Source organism: Lepidochelys kempii, chromosome 7, assembly GCF_965140265.1.
Source record: "Lepidochelys kempii isolate rLepKem1 chromosome 7, rLepKem1.hap2, whole genome shotgun sequence".
Classification (NCBI taxonomy): domain Eukaryota; kingdom Metazoa; phylum Chordata; order Testudines; family Cheloniidae; genus Lepidochelys; species Lepidochelys kempii.
The window spans coordinates 77,424,199-77,445,708 of record NC_133262.1 but is presented as its reverse complement, the minus strand read 5'-3'; the positions used below and the strand labels follow the sequence as shown (position 1 = coordinate 77,445,708).

Here is a 21,510-nt window from a genome sequence, read left to right as displayed (position 1 = left end):
GGGGTGTGAAAAAGCCACTCCCCTAAGTGATGTAAGTTAGATTGACTTAAAGCGGTGTCTATACGTTATGTCAGGACATGCTCTCCCACCAACACAACGTCCGCCTCTCCTTGAGGTGGAGTAATTAAGCTGATTGGAGAGCGCTCTCCCATAGCACAGCGCACTTTAGTGCATCTATACAGCTGTGTGGATATAATGTGGTAGTGAAGACAAGCCCTTGGATACAAACACTGCAGGAGCCTCTGTATAGGAGAAAAGGTCCAGAACTCCCCAGGGGGAAAGAGGCCAAGGAGAAGGGGTTCAGTATCTTATTTTTCACTCCATGTGTTCAACAATACATTCACACAGCAGGAATTAGTAATTTCTTTTGCCTTTTTGGACCCAGAGTCTCTGGAGTTTGTAAGACTTACCTCTGAGTATCATGAGAATCTGGGGATTCATGTTGGGAGGAAGGAGAGCTGTATAGGAGCTCTGCTTCTTTCCAGAGAGAGTTGAGGACCCACTTCAGTTTCGGGGGGGAGAGGAGGAGGAGAGTGTCCAGGTCCTTTAGTTTAAGGGGGATTCCCCTCTCCAGTCCAGGGAGGAGAGGGAACAGGGCCCCTAAGTTGGCTAGATAGATTTCTCATCTTCAGACTTTCCCCCTGAAACCTCAGAAGCTCCTGATCAGGCTTTTCTGTATTGGAGACTTGGCTCTTCAGGCTAGTGTGGAGACCTGACATGCTAGTCTGACTGAGCTCTGTATCCTGGCAGTGAGAGGTTTGGCTGGGAACATGCTAGTCATAATTCACTTTCTGTAGAGCTTGTAAATGTTGCCTCACATAGGGAATGTGTCTCCAGGACATAAGGCTGAGATTTAAGCCAGGTGCTTGTAGGACAGCTTTGCACTGCCAGAGTGGGGATGGAGGAGTCCGAGAGAGAGGTTGTGCAGCACCACATCCATATAGTTGAAATCACCACATTTGCATTGGGTAGATAGCAGAGGAGAAGTCACGACTGCCCAAAACCAAATAAAAATCAAGGTTTTAAAACAAAATGGTCGGAAGAAATTAAGTGCCAATTTGTTCATCTACTGGAGGCAGAAAATCTGGTTGCCTGAGCTGAAGGGCACAGTATGGTCCTGGAGACTCCAGCAACAGCACTGGTCTACCTCTGAATTCCTTATGTGGGGTATTACCTCATTAGTAATGAATGAGGAGCAAAGCAACAGAATTGTAATATCTTGAGATTTCATATTTGGGTACTCCCCCATCTGTGGTTCAGAAAGAATTCAGCAAAAGAGTGGAGGATTTAAAGCTTTATTTGTAGAAACAGTGGACTGCATTAATAGCAGCAAGATTTGCATTGTATTTAAATTCAGCACTAATAATAGGTTAATATTTATTTACATTTAATATTTAAACCAAGACACGCTAAATACAGCTGCAATTTTAGAGCAGAAAGGACAGACACATACAAAAACAAAAAAATTAGACAGACTCAATAGTAAAAATGTCACGATTAATTATTTTGCTCAGACCACTCAGGTGGATTTAGTCCAATGGTGAATCAGAATTTCTTAATCTGATTGGCTGGAAGATTGGATTTGTCCAAGTCATCGAAGTATGGATGGTTCAAGGCCATTTTGCCAGAGATTCTTTTTGCAGGATCATAAATTAACATTTTCTGGGGATAAAAATAGTTTAGTTACTTATAAAGCATGGTTGAGCTTCATCTGCCAATACTTTAATAAAACAGAAAAAGGAGTTCTCCTATATGCAATGACTTCCAAGCTCACTTTGACTAAGAAGCTTCATTTAAAAGGTATTTCAACCTACATCTCAAATACAGCAATTCTTAGAACTTCAAAATATGAGACAAATGCATTCATTTGCCCTCTGGTTTAGTAACCAAGCCACTATGTTTGGTAGTTCACCTGTTTGCATTAGGCATGCTTTTAAAAGTAACTCTGGGTACCTCATGGCAGCCTTTGCCTTAGTTTTAGTTTCCTGATAGTGCAATTAACACCCTGCAGAATATCATCAAGTATTCCACGCTTTTTAAGAAGTGCGTGAAGAGGCACAATAGTTAATATTTGTTTCCCTAAATTCAGTATTCTTAAACATATGTGAAGTTGACAGTTTGACAGTCAATGTTTGTACTAATACATATAAAATAGTTTGTATTTGTGCATATGAGTGAGCAGTTAAACGTGAAACCCAGTTTGAGAGGTATGTAAGTGTGTTCAATGTAGATGGGGTTAAGTCAGATCAGGGATTTTTTGTAAACAGCTTAAAACGGCAAGATTTTGCTCCCACAGAACAAAGATGAAAGATTCAGCACAGATGTTACATACAGTGTATTATTAGTCTCCCCACACTTTTAGTACTCCTTAAACATAAGGAGAAAAGGAATCATTTTAGTTACTATGGCATTCAAGGGCCTTCTAGGCCACATAAGGAACCATTTATGTTAGATTAAAAACTTAAACTCAGCGGGACAACTCCATGGTATGTCAGTCCCAAAACTAAGACAAGCAGGGCATGGGTCTTTCCTTTGCTGTAACCTCTTTTCAGCTAAAAGGTATGCTTTTGATAGGGAACTCCCAGAGGTCCACCTACCTCTTCCCTCCAAATCCTCCCGACTTCCCTCTCTCTCTCTCTCTCCAAGTTACCAAGGAAGACAAGGAGCATTGCCTCAAAAGAGCCAATTCAGATTCTGGAAGGTGGGCAGAGGGATAATTGAGGATCAAGGTACCCACTACAAAATAGCAAGTCCTTGAATATTTTTAAAATGTAATCATTGTCTCTACTGGGAGGTCTCCCACTTTGAATTTCCAAGCCCTGAACTTCATTTGGCTAAACAGTTCTATAAAATAGAAAAGTAAATATTGCTTCTGGCTTTAGAACTTGTGTATCACGTTTTAGTCCTAAATAACATGTTACAGCTCAGTTACATCCCTGAAAAATAGGGTTTTCTAATGAACACTCACAACCTATATTAGTTAATTTTGGGAGTTGATGTACTTATGGGAAAAGCATCTACAGTAGAACCTCAGAGTTACAGACACCGTGGGAACAGAGGTTGTTCATAACTCTGAAACATTTGTAACTCTGAACAAAACTTTATGGTTGTTCTTTCAAAAGTTTACAACTGAACATTGACTTAATACAGCTTTGAAACTTTACTATGCAGAAGAAAAATGCTGCTTTTATCCAGGTTAATTTAAATGAAACAAGTACAGAAATAGTTTCCTTACCTTGTCAAGTCTTTTTTTAATCTCGTCTTTATTTAGTAGTTTACATTTAACACAGTACTGTACTGTATTTGCTTGTTTTAGGGGGGAAGGGGTGGAGGGTGTCTCTGCTCCTGCCCGACTGCGTACTTCTGGTTCCAAATGAGATGTGTGGTTGACTGGTCATTTTGTAACTCTGAGGTTCAACTGCATGTAGCACTACTATTAAATCTATAAGTTAGCTACCAGAAAGCCTTACAAGCCTTGAAGTGCTGACTGCCCAAATATGTAACTCAGATATGAAAGCCATATTGGAAGGCACTGCCAGTTAACCTCTGAGATACAGGAACCTCTCAGACAATTTTACACTCTGTGCTGCTATCTTTCAAGTAGAATCGTCCTGTCTGTTGAGTTTTGACCAGTGATTGTTAAGAAATTTAACTGTCTTTTTTGTGTAACTTTAATTGATGAAAAATTTGCTTTTGTCCTGTATGACTCCAAACTTAGACAATTTTGCTTTATTAGATATCATTAGCATATCCTTTTTACTTCTTATCAGGGAAGTTGAATATGATCAGGGAAGTGATTAAGACTAGAAACATTTCCATCTTCATATCCTAGTTTAATGTATGGCTTTATCTTAGCAAGCTACATTTTGCAGATATGAGTGCCTGAAATCTGAGCTAAATTTGGATTTCAGATTCTTTATCTATTGACACTGTTGGTTGACTTATGAAATGGAGAACACTGTTGGATTTTTTGTTAACAAAATTCTCCACTGTGAAATACGTGTCCTTTAGTCTTGACACACAAGGTAGTGAGGGAGCCAGCTCGATAGGCATTTTATAAATCTGCACAAGTATATGTACACAAATTATGTAACAAAAAAAGTTTCTGCTTTATGATGTGTTTTAGATTATCACGTATTAAAGATTGTTGACAGTGACAAAGTATTGGTTTGTGCCCTATTTTGCTTCCTTATGCTAGCGCACAGGTTCAACCTTTTTTGACTCATGACCCCCCAAACTTTTTCTTCTTTTAGACTTGGAGCTTTCCTCCCCCTGTGTGATTGGGACTTTCCAGTGTAATCTAGATGGAACTGGGGCCATCAATACTTTAATTCCAATCAAGGGGTTTGTGTTTTAAAGACAATTAGTGCTTTGATGCTGTTGTCTAACTGTGTATAGGCAAGGAAACCTTTTAACACATACATTAATATCCACAAAGTTTTCAGGGCAGTATTTTTCAATCCCAGCATCGAAGAGTCTGCAACCCCATGCGCCAGGTCACAACGACACTCACTCAAATTTAGCCTGGCCACCCCTCCGTTATTATATGTTCTGCTTGTTTTACCTTAGAAGTCTGGGTACTCTTTAAGCTGGAAGACTGATAACTGCAGAACTAGTTAAATACTGATCACACAAGAGAGGGATTTTTAAAAACTCTATTATTAGTGAGATTACAGAGAAAGGAAGACCTTGTTAAAGATTCATCACCCTTACTCTTTCATTTAATGTTTTTGTGGTCACAGGTCATCCTAAAAAAAGTGAGGGAAGACCAAGGCCTTCATATCAACTTAAGCTGCACTGGTGAAGCGAATCTACAGTAGGGATTTTACACACTACCACTGCCAAGTGCTGTGTTGTTCCACAGAGGTATTGAGATCAGTGTCTCAAGATTCAGGAAAAAGTTGGCACTTTTTTCCCCACACCCCACATTTGAAATGCAGGTCTTCCCTCCCTTCTTTGTTAGAGGGCCACAGAAAAATCCCAGGCTATGAATAGTTACATCACACAGGGCTGCAACCTGAGCTGCAGCCTTTCATCCCCACTAAGAGAATAAAGGATGCCAAGTCTAAGGCTGTCCAAGAATCCTAGGTTACATCATTATTGATTTCTAAAGATTTTGCTAAGGCCCTCCAAAGAGGCAAATGAAAACCTGATATTTTCCATATGAAAAAGTAGAAAAAGGCAGGATTCTCCCCCCCGCCCCAAATTTAATCCAGTGTTTTACAGATTGTAAAGAGTAGGGGAAGGGTTGGGCTTGCAGTTCTAAGTATGACAAACTGAGGAACTGGTTTTGAAATGTTCAAATGGTTTTGAAGTTTCCTTAAAAAAAAAAACAAAAAAAAAAAAAACGACAATTCCAGCAGTACAATTCCACAAACCAAACATTGGTTCAATATAACTTTAAAAGCGCCAGATACATCGCTAACACACCTGATTACCATCCAAGTAATGACCAGAGTGGCCCCAGCTTACTTTGCAAGATCGAAACACAAGGTGGCTATGAATTCCTCTTGTTGTGTATTGTGTAAAGAGCTGAACAAGTCCAACCATGGCAGAGAAGCTGAATCTTTTGGCCCAGAGGTAAGAGTGCAAACAAAACACTCAATAGATCTTATTCAAAAAAGTCCAAGCTAAAGGATGACTCAGGATAAATAGAATGCTATAACAAACTATAATTTGGCCAAGAAACTAGGAATTCAATGTACAGCCCGGAAGAGCCATGTAGTCTTCAATGACAAGTATTTAAAACTTCAGGTTTAAGTTGCCTCTCTGACTCACTAATATAAAACAAGCTCTGGCTGCCCTCTTGCTTACCTATAGCTATGAAGGTGAGATCAAGTGATTATTCTAATGGTCCAGAGACCAAAGTTTGCTATCCATCAAGGAAGTAGAATAGATAAATATGCTAATTAGGCACAGTTTCTAAACTCCCAGCAAGCTGCCTGCATGGCCTTTACTATTGCAGAATTTAAGCACCTTTGCATTATAGTTATACCAAGATGGATTAAGTTGGTTTTAGATACCTTAGAAGACACCAGGTACTTTTAACCCCCAATAGCCTCCTTGAGAAGATACTTAGAAGAAAAGGCCACTTACAGAGAGTAAATCTAGTCCATCTTCATCTAGGTTTTTGACATGAGACGCCAGACTGCCAGGTTTCCACTTGGGGAATGTGTTCTTATAGTCTTGCAAGGATTCCACTTCGGGCCATACCTCATTGTTGGGTGTCCCTAAAGCTCTACAAAAGAATAAGCAAAGAGCTGATAATTTGTATTCGAGCAATTGTATTAGAATGTTATGCAGAGTATAGCTTCATAAAGCATTCTTTGCATTACTATGTATTTAGCAAAAATTTTGTCTTAAATACCTGAAGATTCTGAAGAGTTGATCAATTTCAGAGTCTCCATGAAAGAGTGGTTTCTTAGTTGCTATTTCAGCAAATATGGTACCTATGCTCCAGATATCTACAGGAGTTGAGTAACGAGCAGATCCTAGCAACACCTCTGGAGATCTGTACCACAGTGTCACTACCTATTGCACAAGGAAATTCTTATTTGTAATTTATAGTTGCATTAAATCTTCTAGCTGGTTGTATAAAAGTATGGCTCTTCATCTTCCAGTGGGAAAATTGTTCCAAATACATTAATTCTTTTAATAAAATATAACCGGAACTGTTGCCAACTAAACTACTACAACTGGAACCTATTGATTTATTTGGAATAGCACTATCTGCAGTAATTACACCCTGCTCTCTTTGAGGAGTGGATATATTTGTATGTTTATCAGCCAGGAACAAACAAATTTAACTATTTTTGTTAGCATTTTGACAGAAAGTCACACTCTGTATGTTTGTTATGATCCACGGCAGAACTCCCATTGATTCCAATGGGAGATTTTTTAGATGATGTAGTTCAGAGCACCTCAGGGTAAGTGGAAATAATAAACTTGAAAAAGTCAGTTTAAAAGTTATAAGTACCACCTACTCTCAAGATTCATCCCTCAACCTACCATTTTATTACAACCACACTGTTGTCACGCTTATCAAAACGTGTCTATCAGAGTAAGAGAGAAATGACTACAGTGAAGCTGCCACTGTCAAATGCACAAATTGAAATGGAAAAAGTAGTCTCACTGCTATAGTCATCTTTTTGAAATGTAATTTTAAGATAAAGTTTTCAGAATAATTCTTTTCTTAGTAGACAGTATCCTTTTAGCTACTTCATATTAGCAGTTAGCATTTTGTCAAAGAAGCTATTAATGAAGAGAGAGTAACTGGAATGTGAGTTATTTATTATACGCATTATCATAGTGCCTACAAACCCTCGTTGTGTCACTTATGGAAAAAAACACTGCAATTCACTTACTTCATGTGTATATACCCGGACAGGGATCCCAAAGGCTCTTGCCAGTCCAAAATCTGCTAATTTAATTACTCCTTTATCATCTATTAACAAGTTTTGAGGCTTTAAGTCTCTGTGCAGAACCCTTCTTGAATGACAGAATACAATACCTTGCAGGATTTGGTACAGGTAACTCTGCAGGAGTGAAATAAGAGAAGGGAAAAAAATAAAATTAGCTTTACTGCAAACTACTGTTCTGCATCATGTGGCACTATTTGCTTATGTCAGATCTGCCACTAGAGTTGACATACTATAGAAATGGTCAGCTAAGAGCCATAACGTTGCAAACAGTGAGTAAACTTTACACAATTCTCTTCATGAAGGCAACACTGTTATGATTAATGCAAAAAAGATATGTAACAGTTGTCCATTATTCAAATGCTTGCGTTAGAACTAAGTCATTTTTAGGTTTTGAAATACATCTAAAAAAATTTGAGGGTGCACTAGACAAAGAATGTCAGATTTAAGATTCAGAAGGTCCACTCCTTAATGATACCAGCCAATTGTTCCCAAGTCTCCCCTCCTTAGGGGTGAAAGGAAAGAAACATCAAAAGTAGTCATGCAGTTTGAAGTATTATTTAAAAACAAACAAACAAAGAAACAAAACAGATAATGTTTCCAGCATGGCAGATTTCACAGTTTGCTCTTTCCATATATATCTTTAAAATACAAGATGAAGTTTATAGTGACACTGATAGTTACTATATTGACTCCTTACCTTAACAAGCATGGAATCTACATACTGGCCAGATGGAATAGAGTCCAAATATTTTTTGAGATCCATAGAAAGGAATTCAAAGATGAGGTACAGTCTTGAATCTTGCATAAGCACATCCTGAAGACTAATGAAAAATATATCTATGATACATTAACTCAATACTACACCTCCCCTGAAAGCCTTACACAGATGCAAGCGGACATTACTGCTCAAGCACTTTTCCAAGAATCTCAGAGCTTAGAATTGCTTAGCACTTTCCTAGCTGAGGCTATTCCTCCACATTGTCACAAAGCCACTGGTTTTCTCTTGGCTTTCATCTGAGCTGGCATGAGTCAAGGTTATTTAGCCTCTCAGCAGTATTGTCAAGCAATGAGATTCAGTGCAATTTGAGAGATCAGGCACATGTGAAGTTATTAATGAAACTGGTAGTGCCAGGCCAACATGAAACTAAGAATTCAATCTTCTAGGCAGGAGGGAACAGTGCTCTATCATCATCCAGAAAAAGATTCTGGGAAGCAGATACACTCAAAAAAAGGACAGGGCTCTCTTTTTAAAAATGGCAAACAAGGTACTAGTGAAACTTTTGAAAATAAGTAAAGGCCCTATTCTAACTTCCACTGAAGACAATTACTTCCATAGGGGTTTGATCAGTGCCTAAATAACTATATTATGGGCCCAATCTCAGTGAGCTCTACATAAGCAGACTCCTATTTCAGTGGTACTCCATGTGAGAGAAGTGGTCTACATGTGGACAGCCCAGTGAAAGATTGGAACCTAAAACAGGACTTGTAATTTAGCGGTTTTTATGGTCCCCTTCCAAATAAGAAAACAAGATGTGGATTGTGATTTGAACCTACACACAAGACAAAGACATCTTTAATCTTAACTGGTGAGCATCTCTATCAACTAAAGCCCCAGTTAAGCCAAATAGGATCTGAATATCCGATGAAGAATAAGTGAATATTTTAGAGGCAAAATATATTAAATGGTTTTCTAAGGTCAAGCAATTCTACTATAAATTCAAAGATTTCCAATACCCCAAATTTTAATTACAGCTCTCAGATTTATACCAATTATGAAAGTGCACTATCAAACAGCTATATATTTTAAAATATCAGCCGCAAAAACAAAGCAAACCCTTCAGACAGCCAGGACTCAAGCAAAACCATGTTAGTGATCAGTCACTCGGGTCAGGTAAGTTACTTGCAGTTTTGAAGTATCAGGAGATCTTCATGGCTCACTGCATAACACAGCATAAACTGATTCCAGAAGGGAGTCATAAAATCGTAGAAATGTAGGGCTGGGACCTCAAAAGTTCATCTAGTTCAGCACTTTGCACTGAAGCAGGACCAAACACCCTGACAGGTGTTTGTCTAACCTATTCTTAAAAACCTCCAATGATGAGGATTCCATGGTCGCCCTTGGATGTGTATTCCATACTATACTAATAGTCATAAAAGTTTTTCCTAATACCGAACCTAAATCTCCCTTGATGAAGATTAAGGCAATTACTTCTTGTCCTACTTTCAGTAGACATGGAGAACAATTTATCACTATCATGTTTGTAACAACCCTGATCATATTTGAAGATTTATCAGGTTCCCACTCAGTTTCCCCCCCCCCCCACTCCCCTCAAGAAAAAGAAAAAGAAAAAAGCCTAATTTTAACTTTTCCTCATAGGTCAGATTTTGTAAACCTTTTATAATTTCTGTTGCTCTCCTCTAGACTCTCTCCAGTTTGTCCACATCCTTCCTTAAATGTGGCACCAAGAACTGGACACAATATTCCAGCTGAGGCCTCCCCAGTGCCAAGTAAAGCAGGACAATTACGTCCTGTGTCTTACATATGACACTCCTGTTAATACACCCCAGAATATTAGCCTGTTTTGCAACTGCATCATATTCAATCTGTGATCCACTATAACCCCCAAATCCCTGGCAGCAGTACTACCATTTAGCCAGTTATTCCCCGCTTTGTAGTTGTGCATTTGATTTTTCCTTCTTAAGTGAAATATTTTACACTTGTCTATAATGAATTTTATCTTTTGACATCCCTTTCTATTTAGCTGGAAAAGGGATAGCTATGCTGTACAGATTCCAAAGTGACAAATGAGAATCTTGGAAGATTCCCAAAGTGGTGGGTGGAGGAGGGAGTGGGAAGAAGAGCAGAAAGACACTAAGTAATAAGGATGTGCAGAGGAAAAAGTCATTATCTGGGGCTGTACAGAAGATTTGTAGCTATGAGAAATTCAGTCTGAAGCAAAAGCAAGGCCCTACTCTTTCACTGGAGAGTATTTAATAATCAGATTTGACATGAGAGGAGAGAGGGAGCCCTTCCCAATAGAGAAATTGGCTTAAATCTGAGAATATTGCATGCATACCAGACTATATTGGGATGGTGTAGCTCTTTTAGTAAAGAAATTTCTCTGATTGCTGTACTGGGAACACCTTCTTCCTCACTTTCTAGTCGAATTTTCTTCATGGCAACCACCTGGCCTGTGGATTTGTGTCGACCCTTATACACAACACCATAGGTACCTGACCACACACACACACAAAACAAAACAAAACAAAAAAAGTTGGCACACACTAAACCACACTGTGAACTTTTAAGAACAGATCAAGTCATGTGTAGTCATTTCAGATGAAATAAGGCTTTGTTCTACATAAAGAATCACTGCAATGAAACCAGACACTTCAATCTGGATAAGGTTAGTATTTCATTTTCTGTATCTATGCTATAAGTGATGTTTTATGTGCTGCATGCCAGAAGTGGATAGTGCCATTAATGGCCAGAAAAGGTGTGTTTTTGGCAGCTGGGAAAGACCAATTAAAACTTTGGGATTACTTCCACAAATCAAATTCTGAGCCATATAGAGAGTGTCTGAATTTTGAGGAAGCTAGTTTTGTTTTAAACTGGGATTTTTGTACCTTTGTTCCCAATAAAGTTAGCTTTGTTATGCTAAAATGAAAGGTGTACAAAGAGATATTGTTAAAAGGTGGCCTGTTTTCATACTTTTTAAATTGGAGCTGATACACAAGATTGAAATTCTTTAACAGGAAAACAAACCCATATTTTTAAAAGATCTTTGCATATATGCTTATGTAATACTTCAGAAGGCTCATAACTTCATACAGTACAGTATGTAAGTATTTTACAACAGTGATTTCCCATAACAAGCAGATTTACAAAAGTGAATAGACTCTAGGTTTAGCCATTCTCTCTCATAAGGCCAGAGACAATTTGTTGCAAAGTCTCATTAGGCCAAAGAACTTAGTGCAAAATCTCAAGTCAACATAAAATCTGGAGTTTATGGAAAGACAGTATATAATCTTCTACTTTATAAAGTGGTCTCTAACTGCTTAAACTAAAGCACAAAGAACGTGGATAATACCTGCACAGAGGAACTCAATACGCAGCACAAAAGTGACCTCCTTCCACAGCAATGTGCTATTGTGTGTGCGTTACAATAGACTAACATTACTTCTGCACAGCAGTGCCATTGACTTAGCATCTTCACAGTTAAATGAAAGGTATCAGATCATACCACTTCCACGGGCAGGATGTAGTCCAGGGGCAGGATGTACCAGAAACTGATACTACTCCTCTTCTACATGTGCCCCCAGAAGAGAATGTAAACAGGACACAACTGCTTTTATGCCACAGCACAATCTGTGGCCCAACCAATGCATCACATTTTAAGGGAGCCAAAAGGTCTTGAACTGTATAGGGGCAGACCTCAAAGCCTACAGTCTGTTCTCCTCCCACTCTTCTCAGGGTTAGGGGTGGAATACAATCTGAGATGTGCACAGATAATCCTCAACATGAATGCAGGCAACTGACACCACAGGTAGAAGATTGCACTTACTCCATTGGCACCATACAAAGATGCTTGAATGCACTTGTGCACTCATTTATTTTGATGAGCCACAGATTCATCTGGTCAGATCTTACTTTGTGGCTCTGTACAGATTCATCCAGGAGCTTAAGTGTACTAAGACATGATATAGCTCCAGAATAAGCTTTCTTCAGTATCAAACAAATTGATAAGTAAAATTACATAGTGGAAAGGATCATCAATCAAGTGTTACTCACCTTCACCAATCTTCTCTATCTTTGTGTAGTCATCCATTGCTATTTGTTAGGATTGCCTTGAAATGAGTGGGGGAAGGGAGGGGAGAGACAACAAAACCAGAGGTAAGTGGTTGCTATCCTAAAAGCAGAATACAAAGGAGCCATTGAATATATGGCTGGTCCCCGGACACCAATATATATTATATAGTGAGACATTAGATTAGTTTGGGAAGGTTCTGAATGTGCACATAAGCTTTGTATCCTGCTTAAACTTGGATTCATCCAACTCAGTTATGACAAAGTAGCAGGGAAGACATTTCCCTTACTATTCACTCCTCCACGACAAAGCAAAAAACCCCCAAAACAGCGTTTATTCAGGGTTCCAACCACTCACAACAGTGTAAGACTTTAGGATAGGCGGTGGAGGTGCATAACAGGGATGCAGTGATCGTGAGACAAGAAGTTACTGTTAAACAACTATAATTCTTTGAGTGTTGCCTCTGCATATTCATACTTGAGAGCTGTGAGTTTGGAATTTTCTAGCTGTGTCCACTGGGGTCTGTCACCCTTCCTCTCACATCATGGTCAGAAGATACAAATGGAAGAGTGGCCCGCAATTGCCCCTTAGTTTCTTTTGATTGCTGACATGAGGACAGGCTTACACCACAAGTGGAAATAGGCAGAGACCCCTCAGAAGAAAAATTGCATTTTTTGGTATGTAAATAGTTGGGGGTGGGAAATAGAAAAAAATTGACAAAGTATAATGTCTTTTTGCTTCGCATTTGACAGCACTTTGCAGTACTATCACGAAGGGCAGTGAAATGGTTGGACACCAGCAGGAGGAACAAACAATGAACAGAGAGGAGGCAGGAACCTTAACAGTAGGGAGGAGAGCGAAACATTTTGGCAGTGAAGAGGGAATAATGGGAAGCATAAGAGAGGCTGCCCCAAGAGTAAAAAGAAAAGGAATACTTGTGGCACCTTAGAGACTAACCAATTTATTTGAGCATAAGCTTTTGTGAACTATCGGATGCACCCCAAGAGTGCTCCCCACCATGTACCCACCCAAAGATCCTGCTTCCTTTGCACCAAGGTCATCAAATTCACTCACAGTAAAGAACTTGTACTTTATACTTTAATAGTCTGACATTTAATCAATAGAGATATATGAATATTTTCTCTAATACACAGTAAAGAGGGGCCCTGAACATATTTGCATTGATAAGAAAAGTCACAATAGTAAAAACCTCAAGCACCACTACTGTCCTAGACTAAGGTGAAGGTAGAGGAGGAAGATTCTTAGGGACAAGGATACGGGGAGAAGTTTAAACACATGATGGAGATGTCATACATAATTTTCTGTACAACTTCTCAATCCATTTCATGTGACACTGCTAACCAGAGACATTAAGTTTGGAAAGAATTTAATGTATCATTATTGGCATTTACCTGATTTACTTTGATACAATTTGATAAAGAAGTAAACAGTTAAATCTGTAGATGGGGAAGGGAGGAAAGGGAAGGAGAATCAGGCCCATGGGTGAGTACTGTTCAAACAACTTTACTATAACAATGAAGATTGTTTTCAAACTGATGTGGTAATAGTACACCCTTAACACAAGTTATTTCAAGGGCTCACAAAATAAATCTCTACATAGTTTGACAGGCTCATTCTCTGAAGTCTTCTAGAGGAAGAAACTTTTTTTCTTAAAGAATGTCTTGGGGGTGGCTATGAGGTTGGTAACCTGATCGCCCAACATTTTAATTCGGGTTTAAAAAGGGGGTGGGGAGGTGGGGTAGAAGAGTTAAAAAAATAAGTAATTCTGCCCAAAGACAATTTTACTACAAACATATGAGAACACAGTAAAAGAAAAACTCTTTGGGGCAGAGGCCTTTCCATCATGTGTCTATGTGCCATGAATTCCTACAGTGTTTTCATACAAAGTTATCACATTAACATTCATATAGTGTTTTAAAATAATGTTACCAGTTAGATTATGAAAACTGAAAGTGTTTTAAGATGCAGTATCAACCTGACAGTTTAAAGCAGTCATTCAGATACTATTCCTGCTCAGGAATCCCAATGCGGTTTATGGTTTTATTTACATTTTCCTAATTTAACTCTTGCTCTTCTGTGCTGTTATATTAGAAAAAACACACCACGCACAGGAAGCTTTCTATGAGCAGGGAAAGAGTGAAGCTGACTATAAACAAATGCTCAAAGAAGACAAACTAAAGTATTTCCCCTTTCTAATCTCTGTCAATTAACATTATTTGGTCATTACTTTTTATCTACTAGCAGTGAGTTCAGACAGAAGTGTGTTAGTTTTAGGGTGCTCCACTTAGTGTCTGGTATATTTGTCAGCGATTGTGGTGTTTGTTTACCTTCGCATGGTATGAGCTAGAAAGCTTAATTTTTTGTTAAAATTTCCGGGCCTCGTTGGCCGGATGTGGTTACAAGTAAGGCCAGGGATTTAGCATCTTTCAAAAGAACAAGTGGATTTTAAAATTTTAAACACACTCCTCCTGCTACACTCCGTTAATATGGGTGCATTTAATATATGAAACTGACGTGCAATTTGCTCCTACTCTTAGCAACAGTTGCCTCTGCCATTAGCCCTGGGAAGGCAACATGTAACTGAGCAAGAGCCGGGCGCTGGAGCGCCGCACGGCAGAGATACAGGAGGCGTGAAATGAAACAGGAGGACCCAGCGGCTGCCCTTGCCAGACAGCTGCCATCGCCCCAGGGGCCGCCGCCGGCTCCTTCGCTGCTTGGCTCTGAACGCACGGAAACAAACAGAGGCGATGCCCTGGCGCGGCCCAGCGCCAGCCACCCGGTCTCCGGCCTGCCATCCTGCCGGTGGGGGCCGGGGAGAGAGGGGCCCTTTCCTCCCCCACTGCCCACCCCCCGCTCAGGACGGGGGGACCGATCCCCCGGACTCCTGCCCAGGAGCCGGCTCAAGCCCCCTCTGCCCAGGCAAGTCACCAGGCGGAGAGGCGCCCTGCCTCCTAAACAGCCCCCGGTACAAGCCCCCCCGCACCTCGCCGGCCTGGGCCTGGGCCCGGCCCCGCGCCTCACCTCGCCTCGCCTCGCCCCGCGGGCCCGGGCTCGAGCAGCAGCGGCACGGTCGGTCGATCACTCACCTCCCTCCCTTGCTGCAAGAACAGCCCCCACACACCGAGCCACGGCAAGAGGACGCTGCAAGCGCCGCTGTGGGGCCGATTCGAACTAACCGCGCGAAGCAGCCCCCGCTCCACCAATAGCGTCGCGCCGAGATATTCAAAGCGGCCAATCAGCAGGCACGCCTGGGCAGGCGCCAAACACAAGCTGAAAGGCGGTCTTCGCGGAGAAGCGCGGCCGGGCTCGTCAACCTGCAAATGCTTTTGAGCGTCCCACTGATTTCTAATACGAAGGCAAGGAGCAGGTATTGTAATGTGGGCGGGTCCTTTCAAAACTCAAGAAAGTCTTACTGGTACTTCTACCAGCACTTACAGGTGCCAAGGCTCCTTGCTTTGGGCTTTATTTAAAGAGAGTCTTTAAAGTCTGCCCCTCCTGCGATGAAGGATTTTCCTGGGTGTTTCAGTGAAACATCATCAATTTGCCTCAGACTTTTTGTACTTTGTGTGAATGATCACAGCACCTCCACATCAGTCATAGGCCAGATAAATGCAACAAACTAGTAATGGAGATGCCAGCTATATTCCCTAGACCCCCTCCTCTTTCATGCTCATCAGTGCAGGATCTGACACCTCCCAATCAGTTATCTTTGCAGCACCCCTAAAGTAGGACAATATTGTCACTCAGTAAAATGGTTTCAGACTGTTTAGGCTGATGCACCCATCTATGTACTTTTCATGAGACCATCCTTTGGCACATAGAACCATAAGGTCAGAGGGGGCTGCAAGGGTCATCATGCTGTAAGATGCTTAGGGAGATTAGAAAGGCTACAAAAACAGAAAACGCAATAATAATGGTGGATTTCAACTATCTCCATATTGTCTGGGAACATGAGACCTCAGGACAGGATGCAGTGATAAAATTTCTAAACCCCATTAATGACTGCTCCTTGCAGCAGCTAGTCTTGGAACCTAAAAGGCAGAAGTGACTTGTGGGGTGGGTCATGTGCTCCCCTCACCCCCATTTCTGCCAAGGTTTATATCCACCGGAGAGATGGGAGTCCTCCCCAGGGTACAGGGCAGAGGCTGGGGGCTGGCTGCTAGATGAGATGTACAGCCAACTTCTCCCCTCCCCACACAGGCCTGGGCTTGGCAAACCTGCTGTGGCACTTCCCCTGGGTGGATAGGGCATTTGGCAGCCGGGCTCCAGGCTCACTTGCTGCTCTTGTCAGCATCCACAGCACCACTCTCCCGCTCACCTCCTCTGCACACTGCTGGCTCCTGCCCCCTCCCACATGCACACAGCTGGTGCTAGCCCTCAGTGCCCAGCTTCTCATTCCTACCTTCCCTGCACACAGATGGCTCCTGCCCTTCCCCCCAGTACATAGCTGGCTGTAGGTGTGCACCTCACATTTGGTTCCCACATAGAGTTGACCTTGGCCCAGCTGCCTGCAGGCTCAGAGTGGTTCCCTCACAGCTAGCGCCTCTCCCCAACCCTCCTGCATGCAGGTCACTCTATGCTTTTACTGTCAGTGCCTACAGCTCCTGTCTCCCATGCCCTGAATAACGCTGCTGGTGCTGGGCTCTCCACATTACTCAACAGCTGTTCCCCGCCTACCTTACTCGGGTGCCGCAGCTTTCTTCCTTCATGTGTCTTCCCCAGGCACTGGCTTCCTTGCCTGCCCAGAGCAATCCCTGACGCCAGCTGTGCTGGAGGCTGATGGGGTTGGTGCTGAGAGAGCCAGAGCTGCGGCTGGTCCTGTTGGCGTATGCCAGCGACACGTTCCTCGTGGTCCTGTACTTGGGTGACCTGGCGTGCACGGGTGAAGACTTGCCAGGCCGGCTACTCGGCAGCCTCTTCTGCCCAAGTCAGCTGAGTCAAGAGCTCTGGCCTGGTGGTCAGGGATGGGTGGCAGGTGAGCTCCCTCCCACCCGCGCTTCAGGCCATCTGGTGGAGCACGGGTCTGCTGCTCTATCTTGGTGTTTACCTTTCTGCCATGCATCCGTCTCTGCTGGAGAACTGGCAAGGTTTAGAAGGCAGGATGGCAGAGTGGCTCTGGAGATGGACAGGACTACTCTGGTGCCTCTCCCTCTGAGGGAGGGCAGTGGTGCTCAATCAGCTAGTCCTGTCCATGCTCTGGCACCAGCATAACACCCTGGTCCTGGCCCCAGGCTTCCTGGCCAACCCCCGGACATTGATTCTGGAGTTCTACTGGCCAGGACTGCACTGGGTCTCTGCAGGGGTCCTCCACCTGCCCCTGGAGGAGGGAGGGCAGAGCCTGAAGTGCCTGCGCACTCAGGTCCACATCTTCCACCTCCAGGCCCTGCAGAGGCTCCTTTATGGTGCCGGTAGTCTAGCATGGAACGTACAGGTGCACAACTTCCTGCACAGCTTCTGAGGGCTCCGATACAACCAGCAGTTCCTTTATCTCCATCTGAGAGGTCTTCAGAGAGATCTCTCCAGGTTGCAGGTCTTCTACCAGGACCCCCTCCACACCTGGAAACTGCTCTCGATGACCAGGTCCATGGCTGCCACCAAGGGGGCAGATCTTCTCATGGAGCCCCTGTTACACAACCCCCAGCTTCGTATGGAGCCCCTGCTACACAACCCCCAGCCCTGTGCGCAGGTGGCGGAGTCCCCCTTGAAGCGCCAGAGGTTGGTCCTGGCAGAAGTCACCAGGGTCGGAGACCTCCTGGACTACGACCAGGGAGACTGGCTGGATCCCCTGACGCTCACTGGACACATGGGGGTCTCCAGCCCTTGTACTCCCCGGCGCGTACTTCAGGAGGTGAGGGCTGCTTTACTGCCCACTGCTTGGGTTTTCCTTGACCAGGTCCTGTGGGAGGGCACCCCCACCCACTCACCACCCCAGACCCTCCGGACCTTTTCATGAGGCTCCTGCCCTGTGGACCTACCTGGCCACCCCACCCCTTTACCGTGAGCCGGCTGCATGAATTACAGCCAGTTCACTTCCGGACCATGCCAAGAAAACATCTGTACATGCTCATGCTCCACACTCTTCACGTCCTCACCCTTGCGTCCCGCCACAGCACAAAGTGGCGGGATCTCCTGCCACCTCTGGAGGGTGAGGAGCCCTGGTGGGCTAGCCTATATTTCACCCTGGTCCCTAGGCCCGCCGGGGACATCAGCTGGCAGCTCCTTCACAGAGCTGTGAGCATGGGCATGTACTTGGCGCGGTTCACTCCCATCCCAGACACCTGCCCCTTTTGCAGTGTGAGGGAGGCCCTGGCGCACATATATCTGTAGTGCGCCAGGTTGCAGCCCCTATTCCAGATCCTCCTAGATATATTATTACGTTTATAATTTCATTTTCCCCCTCACCTTCCCATCTATGCACTCCCTATCCATGGCCCCACAAAGTCGCAGGACCTCCTTGTCAACGTCCTCCTAGCCCTGGCCAAAATGGCCAGCTACAAAACCAGGGAGCGGAGGTTGGCCAATGGGGTTTGCTGCGACTGTGGTGCCTATTTCCGCTCCTCGGTCCGTTCATGCAGCCACTCAGAGTTACTCTGGGCGGTGTTCACAGGCTCTCTTGACACCTTCGAGGAGCAGTGGGCGCTGTCCAGCGTTCTCTGCTTGGTGTCCCCGTCAGGTTCCCTTCGTTTAGTCCTGTGACCTCACTCCTGTTCCTGTTACATCTTTAGTTGTCCCCCGCAATCATTTGGAATCCCGGACCTGTGGATCCTCCCCTTAGGCTGGGGGAGGTCCTTTAGCACTGGATCTCAACTTTCTGGTTCTCAACAGGACCAGCTGCAGCAGCCTTTCCCTTGGATCCTAAAGTCTGACACTCGTGCTGCCAACGAGGTAGTTTCCAAGCTTCCAAGTTTCACGGTTGTAAACCTCCAGGGCTGGAGTACCCATGGAAAAAAATCAGTGGGTGTTTAGCATCCACTGGCAGCCAAGCTCTCCCCTTGCCCCCTGTGCCTCCTGCCTGCCAGTAGCCCCACCAATGAACTCCTCCTCCCTCCCAGTGCCTCTGGCATGCTGTGATCAGCTGTTCAGTGGTGTGCAGGAGGTGCTGGGAGGGAGGGGCAGGAGTGGGAACGGGGCGTATTTGGGGAAGGGGGCAGGAGAGTGGGGCCTTGGGGGAAAGGATGGAGTGGGGGTGGAGCTGGGGGTCAGGAAGAGGCAGGGGTGAGGCTTGGGGGAAGGGGTGGAGTTGGGGCAGGCCTGGGGCAGAGGGTGAGGTTGAGCATCTCCCCTCCCAGGTAGAGAGGTAGTCGGCCCCTATGTCAGGAGTAGCTCTCCTTTAGAATAGTGTCCATCTGCTATTACATAGTATTGTAAAACATTACATCAAAAGTACCTCTAGAAATCAGACCCCTTTGTCTCTTGAGTACCTGCCCTGAACCCCACTACATACCACCAGAATCTTTAAATTGTGCTCTCCCACCATATCAGCAGTTATGAGTCCTTTCTGCTACAAGGATTGAGGCAGTTCTAGCTTTAGACCTAAATGGAGCACAGGATCTGTTCCAAGAGGTTGAATATAGCTAAACCATAATTTAAATTTAACATCTTTGTAGGGGGGGAATAGGAGACCCACCACGGTAACATTTATACTTCAAAAAGAGCAACTACACAAAAATGAGGTGGCCAGTTAAATGAAAATTAAAAGGAACAGTCACAAGAGTGAAGTGCCTGGAAGCTGCATGGAAACTTTTTAAAAACACCATAATAGAGGGTCAAATTACATGCATACCCAAATAATAAGTAAATAAACAATAAGAGGATCAAAAACACCACTATGGCTAAACAACAGAGTAAAAGAGGTAGTTAGAGAGAAAAAGACATCCTTTAAAATTGGAAGTCAAATCCTACTGAGGAAAATAGAAAGGAGCATAAATTCTGGCAAGTCAAGTGTAAAAATATAATTAGGAAGGCCAAAAAAGAATTTGAAGATCAACTAGCAAAAGACACACTCTGGTGACAAACTAACAGCAAAAAACATTTAAGTACATCAGAAGCAGGAAGTCTGCCAAATAATCAGTGGGGTCACTCACCGAACAAGGTGCTAAAGGAGCATTCAAGGAAAACAAGGCTTTTGTGGAGAAGCTAAATGAATTCTTGACATTAGTCTTTGCTGCAGAGGACCCACCACGGTAACATTTATACTTCAAAAAGAGCAACTACACAAAAATGAGGTGGCCAGTTAAATGAAAATTAAAAGGAACAGTCACAAGAGTGAAGTGCCTGGAAGCTGCATGGAAACTTTTTAAAAACACCATAATAGAGGGTCAAACTACATGCATACCCAAATAATAAGTAAATAAACAATAAGAGGATCAAAAACACCACCATGGCTAAACAACAGAGTAAAAGAGGTAGTTAGAGAGAAAAAGACATCCTTTAAAATTGGAAGTCAAATCCTACTGAGGAAAATAGAAAGGAGCATAAAGAGGAGATTGCTACACCTGAACCATTTTCTTTTTAGGTGCAAATCTGAGGAATAGTCCCAGGTTGAGATGTCAATAGAGGAGGTTTTGGAAAAAACTGATAAATTAAACAGTAATAGGTCACCAGGAGCAGATGATATTCACCCAAGAGCTCTGATGGAACACAAATATGAAATTACAGAACTACTAACTATGGTATGTAACCTATTGCTTATATTTGTCTCTGTACCAGATGACTGGTGGATAGCTAATGTGACACTGATTTTTAAAAAAAGCTCCAGAGGTGATCCTGCCATTTACAGGCTGGACTTAACTTAAGTACCAGGCAAATTGGTTGAAACTATAGTAAAGAACAGAATTATCAGACACATAGATGAACATGATATGTTGGGGAAGAGTCAACATGGCTTTCTTAAAGGGAAATCATGCCTCCTCACTAATCTACTAGAATTCTTTGAGGGTGGTCAACAAGAATGTGGACAAGGGTGATCCAGTGGATATAGTGTATTTGGACTTTTAGAAAGCGTTCCACAAGGTCCCTCACCAATGCCTCTTAATCAACTAGGGAGTCATTGGGTAAGTGGGAAGGTCCTCTCACAGATCAGTAATTGGTTAAAAGATAGGAAACAAAGGATAGGAATAAATGGTCAGTTTTTACAGTGGAGAAAGGAAATAGCGGGGTCTCCAAAAGATCTATATTGAGACCGGTGCTGTTCAACATAAACATATTCATGATCTGAAAAAGGGGTAAACAGTGAAGTGGCAAAGTTTTTAGATGATATA

At 43.0% G+C, this 21,510-nt stretch overlaps 1 protein-coding gene across 3 annotated transcripts; it reads right to left on the bottom strand.

Annotated features, from left to right (window-relative positions):
• Nucleotides 1-1,350: 1,350 nt before the first annotated feature.
• Nucleotides 1,351-15,445, bottom strand: CDK1 (cyclin dependent kinase 1). Of its 3 annotated transcripts, none has more exons than XM_073353409.1 (8): nt 15,234-15,445; nt 12,214-12,269; nt 10,499-10,655; nt 8,119-8,242; nt 7,365-7,535; nt 6,368-6,531; nt 6,097-6,238; nt 1,351-1,662 (listed from the first exon to the last, which is right to left on the bottom strand). In XM_073353409.1, the coding sequence occupies exons 2-8, from the start codon at nt 12,248-12,250 to the stop codon at nt 1,546-1,548; spliced, it is 912 nt and encodes a 303-aa protein (XP_073209510.1). In that variant the 5' UTR covers nt 12,251-12,269; nt 15,234-15,445; the 3' UTR covers nt 1,351-1,545. The 3 variants fall into 3 exon arrangements, with proteins under 3 accessions (XP_073209510.1, XP_073209508.1, XP_073209509.1); XM_073353407.1 differs by having other exon boundaries at nt 15,272-15,445; XM_073353408.1 differs by having other exon boundaries at nt 15,337-15,445.
• Between the last annotated feature and the right edge of the window lie 6,065 nt (nt 15,446-21,510).